At 46.0% G+C, this 7,083-nt stretch overlaps 1 protein-coding gene across 1 annotated transcript in view; it reads left to right on the top strand.

Moving 5' to 3' along the window:
- The first annotated feature begins 482 nt into the window (after positions 1–482).
- LPCAT1 (lysophosphatidylcholine acyltransferase 1) overlaps positions 483–7,083 on the top strand; it is a 66,597-nt gene continuing 59,996 nt past the window's right edge. The window contains exons 1-2 of the mRNA XM_014880507.2: positions 483–599; positions 6,050–6,192. Of these exons, the coding sequence (XP_014735993.2) occupies positions 483–599; positions 6,050–6,192 (260 nt within the window). The remainder of the gene's footprint in view (positions 600–6,049; positions 6,193–7,083) is intronic.

The following is a 7,083-nucleotide window of genomic DNA, read 5'->3' as shown; positions in this document are numbered from 1 at the left end:
GCGAGGTGCCAGCACCTGCAGACCTCCCCGGCCACCCCCGCCACATTCCCGCTCCTGCCGCGGGGGATGCGGCGCCGGCGCGGCCCCCGGGAGCGGGCGGGCGGCGCCCCTCATGCCGCCGGGCGGGGCCGCGCTCCCGGCATGCCCGAGGGGGACGCTTCGAGGGTGGGTAGGTGGGCGGAGGGAAGAAGGGAGGGAGGGTGCGCGCCCACCCCACGGCCGCTTCCCATTCCCAGGCGCTTCCCATTCCCACCCGACGCGGAAACCGGCGCGCAGCCGAGCCGCTGTAGCCGGCGCGCAGGGCGCATGCGCGGGCGGCCGGGAGGGCGGGGGCCGGCGTTCAGCGGGGAGCGCTCCGGCCGCCGGTGCCGCCCGCACTCCGCGCTCCCGCCCGGCGCCGCCGCTACCCGGGACCGGCGGCCGCCGCGCACAGCCCGCGCCGTCTCCCCCCGCTCCGCGTCCGCTCGGTGTCCTGCCCCGCCATGAAGTTGAGCAGCCGCGGCCGGGGATGCTGCGCGGGCGGCAGCCAGGAGCGCGGGCCGCCGCCGCGGAGCCCCTTCGTGCACCAGCTGCGCTTTAGCCCCCTGGAGAAAGCCAAGGTAGGGGCGTGCGGCCGCCGGGCCGCCCTCCCTCCCTCGCCGCCGCCTCCTTCCGTGCGTTCCCCGCGGCGCACCGGCTGCCGGGCCGCGTCCTGCGGCGGGCGGGGGCTCGGCGCCGCCGGTGCTTTGTGAGCCGGGCAGAGCCGGGCAGCGGTGCTGGGCGTGTGCGAGGCGAGGCGGCGGCCGGGGCCGGGGGGCTGGGGGCGGCCGTGATGCTGTAGTGCGGGGCGTGCGCCTCAACTTGTGTCCGATGCCTTCTCCAAAGGAAAAAAAGCTGTTGGTGGTTTCTGGGGGTTTTTTTTTTGCTTGTTTGTTTGGGGGTCTTTTATGCGTTTTGTTGGCATTTTGAGGTTTGGGAGGGTTTTTTTTTCGTTTTTCTGGTATTCTGGGGGTTTTTGTGTTGTGTGTTTGTTTTGTTTTTTTTTTTAACGGGGGCGGGGGCGCAGCCCTGCGGAGCCGCTCATTTTCAGCGTCAAGTCAAGGTAGGTATTAACCTGGGCCGAGACATCCCGGTGCAGCCGAAGTTTTGCCCCTGGGTAAATAGTCCCTGCGGCGTAATTTAGGTTTTGTGCAGGTAGCGGTGAGACTACAGGAAGCAGTATTAAAATGCAAATTTGCAGTTGCCTGGCTTTTTATTTCATTGTTTGGTTCTAGGGGCTTTTTTCCCCTCTCCGTGCCTCTGCCTCGCCTCGCACAGCGTGCAGTAGCTGGTTGGGTATTCAGAGGGCATGGCCCTTGTCTTAGGCTTTCGGTAAGATCTGGGTCACTTGCTGTAGGAAGAAATACCGTCAGAAGCTCACCTAATGAGAGGCTGGCCATTTCTGCCACTTCATCACTGTAATACTTCAGGTTTATAAAGCTGTTGTTTTGGGAGCCTGACAGCCTTCAGTACCTGTTAACATTGGAAATTATGGTTCACTAATATTGAACCTCTTGGGTAAAGGTGCTTTAGATCCAGCTTTGATTTGCTGCCTAGATGCTTAACACGAGATATGTATGGCCTGACTTAAAAAACATAAGAATGTGCCTCATGCTACATATCAGGCAGCCCAGGAATTTATGGTATACTCCAGTAGAAAAGGTTTTCACTTTTTATTAAGTTGCCCAGTATGTATTCAGTGGTTGCTCATAAATTGTTGCTTAAGCTGGAAAAGGGAGAAAAAGCTTGTGTCATCTGCTTAATTCCTCAATAAATTGCATAGTGGTAAAGGTTTTCTTTCCGTGTACTGTACTTTGTTCCTGAAGTCATGGTTAATATGCAATTAATGAGGTAGAAGTCTGTCAGGCAGCTGAGAGGAGCACATGAAGCACATGTTCATATGGACTAGGATTGTCTCCAGTTATAACAACTATTGTTGCTTTCTACTTGGTTATTTATAAGAAATTTTAAAAACACTGCTGGGAGAGGACAGCAGACTCTGTTTTATGTTTTTTGCAATAGTAAGTCTCATAGGACCTACTAACATCGCTTATCTGATGATAGTCCTGACACCTTGAGGAGCTTTGCTAGGGAAATGACTGATTGTAAAACACATCTGCTTTGTGTGTGGGCTGCCCTGCTCGTAGGTATGAGATGTGAGCCTTGCAAGTGGATTTCAAGGATTTGTTTTTCTCAGTGAAGATGAGGAGATGTGTTTAAACTGCTCTAGTTTGTCACAGTGCACAGGCCAAAGGAACAGCCTCCTCACCAAAGATTGTGTCTTGGACTCGCTTTATAAGTGAACGGCCTTTCTCTGATATACGGCAGCACAGAGTTCTTTAACCTAACCTCCCTTCAGTCTCTTACTGTTGCAATTTCACACAGGAAAAAGCCCATAAACTGGCATACAGAACTGTGGTAGATATTTTTTCTTTGCCTTAGTCATGCTTTTCCAGTCTCTTCAACCATTAAAAGTTGTGCTTGAGACAAAAGCTGCTAAAGCAGAGCTGTGGAACTGCTCCACTTGAGAAGAAATGCCCCCTAGGTGAATGACAGAAGTGTACATTCTCCTCTGTACAGCCTTGGAGAGCTACAGAGGGCTTGGTGTGAACTATTGCAGCTGAACTCACTTCCTGTTCAGCTGCAGGCGTGTGTTGTGGCACAGGCTTTTCTGTCTGTCCTGTGAATCTAACGGGGGTTTCTGGGATTGCACAGGCTATCGAGGAAGGTTAGGAATGTAGGTACGAGCAGGGGACTGGGAGACAAGGCTGCTTTGTCCCATGGTCTGGTGTCTGTTGCTGATGGTCTGCCAGATAGCTCCATTATCTTTGCTACAACCTCATCCTGCACTCTGCAAGAGGTTAGATTAGCTTTTTTGTTCATTAATGCAGCTCAATCATGCTTTTTAGCATGTTCCAGCCTGAGACTGTGGGAGTGAAAGAAAGATAGAAAGTGAGAGAGGAGAAAGCGCAACAGTAAAAAGAAATCCTTCTGACTGTCAAGGAACTGTTCACATCACCTTTCATTTACTTTATAAAAACTGGGAGATTACAAGAGTGTAAAAGCAGTAAGACTGTTCTGAACTGAGTTCCATCAGTAGAAATTATGAGAATGGCTATTTTACTGTGATCTGAGGGTGACAGTAGGGGTCATTCTTGAAGCTACCTGTTTTATTTCAGTACTATAATAAAATTCTTTTTGGGAGACAGACGTGATTTTATTAACCATGGATTTTGTTCATACTAACATCTTCTGGGCACTGTCATATAAGTCTTAAGCTCTTGATTCTTGTTACCACTGCAGAACAGGCAGAAGCATTACTGGAGCTATTACTAAGCATCTGTAGCTTTTTTCCCCTGCTACTTCAAAATACAATACAATGCCATTTTCCATTTTTCTAGTGTTTCTGGCCCTTTTATTTCACCAGTGCTGGTGTTCATTTGGTGCCTTGGTGAGCTGATTTGCCTCATTAAACCAGCATATCATTGTGTTTTTGTGTTCTGATTATTTTCTTTTGCTGGGATGGCTGTGTTTTTTCTCACTAATGAGCTATATTGGCTCATTGCTAGCTCACATAAGTGCTAGAGCTGACTCAAGGGGAGGATTGAAGAGAGAGTGAACAGGACCACTCTTTCACAGCAGAGATCTGTTAGATTGGCTTTAGCTACAGGAAAATTTCTCCTCCTGTATTTATCTCTGTGAATGTGTCTGTTGGGGAGCTTGCAGAGTGGGAAAGTGGGTAGTGAGAGAATTGTTGAGGGATGAATTCCTAGCTCCTTCACTGCTATCTTTGGTGAGTTGAGCTTTTGGGATGATAATGGTGAGGAAGTATAGGTGTGGGGTAAGATGTAATTTCTGTCTGTAAAAGAAAAATCAAAAGCTCTGTCATGTCAAATAGTATTTCCTTTCTCAGTATTGTGACTGCTACTTTGTAAGTCATGGAAATTTTGTTGCAAATAAACTGGTTTTAGTGATGTGATTACAGTATTGGTAATTTCCAAGTTGCATATTTTCAGCTTCTCTGTGCATGAGAGCTATGATAGTGGTTTTCAAGATAGGAAACAGACCTAGAGAAGTAGAAACCAGGGTACTCTGATTCTTTTGCTCAGTGCTTAGATATGTAGGACCGGATATTTTAGAGAACTTGAAACTTGAGTTCATGTTTTATACCTTCATCGTGAGGTCATACTTAAATCTGAATGCAGTCTCTGTAAATAAGGAGAACATTCGATACTTATTTAGTTTAAGTGACTTGCCTTACATCAGGTTTAAGCTCTTCTGATGGAAGAAGGCAGATCAGTTTCCCAGGGCAGCCTTCCATTACAAGCTATCCATAGGTCTTTCACAGTATACACGGCAGCTTCCAAAAAACTAAGTTGGATGCTGTAGGCCAGCAAATGTTAAATAAATGGTAATCAACCCCCTCTTGAGATTTCTTTGGTGTGAGCTGAACCCCTCAAAGCTCTGGGTGGACCTTTTAGGGGTTTTAAAATGTATATCAAAACACAGGTGTTATGTGACTTACAACTTACTGCCAAACAGAATTCCTAATTTTGATGGAAGACATGTCACTATCAACATCCCAGATATGTTGGAATGTGATCACCAAAATAGTGTCCACATAAGGGCAGAGCCAGAGTGTATGTCTCCTGCATTCTGATCTCTGACAGTCACCTGTGGGGACAGGATCACCTCCTTTTTTCTGTCTGACACTGTTGCTGTGCATAGGTTTTACAGGGTAGAAGCTTTCTTACCTGGGAAGATGTCTGAACGTAGGTATAGACTGAACTACTTTTCAAATGTTAGCACCTTTCTTGACTCCTAACTTTCTTCAGGAGGTAGACCTACTTTTCTCTCCTGCCAGATTTCTTGTGTGAACAGGTACTGAGCTACTGCCTGCTCTAAAGAGGCTGGTGTCACAGCCAGACCCTGTGCATTTGCTTCTTGCTGGCCATTACCATCCTCACTGTATCTGGAAGACCAAGAGGCTTTTTCTGCACATTTATACCATCTTTTACGGCATTATGGATGCAACTTCTATTTTCATTCTGTGACATGACACTAAAATGATCTTTGGTACAAAGGATTAGTACAGAGGAGTCAAGGGATGGAATCCCTCACTACCGGATACCTGCCATTCAGCTTTGCCCTGGAGTAGGAGAAGACTTAGAGGAGTGATAGGGAGGGAGGAGGTGTGAATCCCAAAGGTCTGTGTCTTCACCTGCATTTTGTATCACTTATTTTTTAGTGGCTGTCCTTCTCATTTTACAAAATTAGAAGGTAGCTGCTCTCATCTCCAGAATGCTGGTGGGCTTGTCTGTGAATGCAGAGTTGTGTGAGCTGGTGGTAACTTTGATGTTCATCTGACCATTGTAGCGTGTGAAGATTTATTGGTTCATTTGGGAAACTAGCCTATCTAAGAAAAAAAAAATTCTTTTTTCTGTCAGTTCTGCAAACTCAAGCAGAGTCTCCATAGGGGCTGGAATCCTGTTCTGGAGAGTGGGGTCGTGGTTGTTATGAGATGATGGTGCTGGTCTGAACCATCACTGTAAAATCCAGCTGCAGTGGGCTGGTAGCTTAGGGCTTGAAAGTGGTATCTTGGGGTTTTCTCCTGTTGTGTATTCCCTGCACCTACTCTAGATTTATAGATTTGTGCACCTACAGAGTGAGTTGGTTGTTGAGCTGTTTTGGGAAGTGAGAGGAAGTGGAAAGTGACCTGCATGATGACTAGATCTGCATCAGGGAAGAGAAGAATATGAATTAATCTTTCCACAGCAGCCTGGAGATGCATCAGATTAAGCACATGAGACAGCACCTTATGGCTCATTACTCATGCTTGCCGAGCTATTGTGGTATTGAAAAGTGTGCTTTTTAACCTTATCTGCCTTATCTTTAATTGAATGATAGCTTGCTGTTTCTACCATTAGATATTTTTAAGTTAAGAAATAGTATCGGTTTCTAGGAATCACTGATCTTTTCAGTCTGAAATTGTGTTGGAATAATACTTTTAAAAATTATTTTTATTTTACAGATTGCCTTCATGACCTTGACTCTGTTTCCTATCCGACTCTTTTTTGCTGCTTTTATGATGTTGCTGGCCTGGCCTTTTGCGTTCATTGCTTCAATGGGATCTGACGAGCAAGAGCTTGAAAAGCCCCTCTCCTGGTGGCGAAAGTGAGTCACTGATACGGTGAAAATATAAAAATTATTAAACACTTTCCTCAGCTGGGTAACTAGAAATGCCTCAACTCTTTGATTTGCCAGGTGACCCAAGAATTGCACTTGTAATCTCTGGCTTCTTACCTTTTTTGGGGATATAGTGTGAAGCTTTGTTGTGGCATATTCAATTGCATTGATTCCTGTAATGTCAACTTCTGATTCTGAAGATTGACTTTATGGAATGTGCTCAGATTTCATATTCTAAATTTTTGTTGTAAGCTGCTTCAACCCTGTGATGAACTGACAAAACCTGTGTTGATTCCCTGAGGGCTTGCCCCATACTTTAGTGCTTATTAAAAGTCTGTGGTTGCTTTGATATTGCAATGCTAATTAAGGTATAATATAAGACTCTGTCCTCCCATCCATGAAAACTGCTATTTGAGGAGCAGGAATGGAGGGGTGTATCACCTCTTCTATTGACAACTTTAAAATTAGGAGCTGGCACTAGCATGAAGGAAGCTGATTGTGCTTTGCATCACAGGAGGGAAGGAGGTTGAGAACCACAGAGGTATATCACTTTACATTTCATTTGGAGCAATATCAATGCAATAACTAATGGAATAATTGGCTGCCTTCAGTCTTGCATACAGTTATTTTGAACCCTTTTAGATTCTCCCTTCCCCATTTAATCCAATTTTCTGTGTTACCCTGCTCTCTCTCCTCTAATCTCTATAAGTGTTACAATTTGTGGTGTTTGATTTTTGTGCTCTGTTCAAAGTTTCTCTTTTCATGACTGTGAGACAGTTGAAAAAGACAGACAAACAAAACTCCACAAAAAACCCACAAATAATCCCCACCCCACCAAAAAAAAAAAAAAATCCACATGAAACAAAAATCCAAATCACT

The sequence above is a fragment of the Sturnus vulgaris genome, chromosome 1 (genome assembly GCF_052056855.1).
Source record: "Sturnus vulgaris isolate bStuVul1 chromosome 1, bStuVul1.hap1, whole genome shotgun sequence".
Taxonomy (NCBI): domain Eukaryota; kingdom Metazoa; phylum Chordata; class Aves; order Passeriformes; family Sturnidae; genus Sturnus; species Sturnus vulgaris.
Note: the sequence above shows the minus strand (reverse complement) of the source record. Positions and strands in the feature narration are given on the sequence as shown.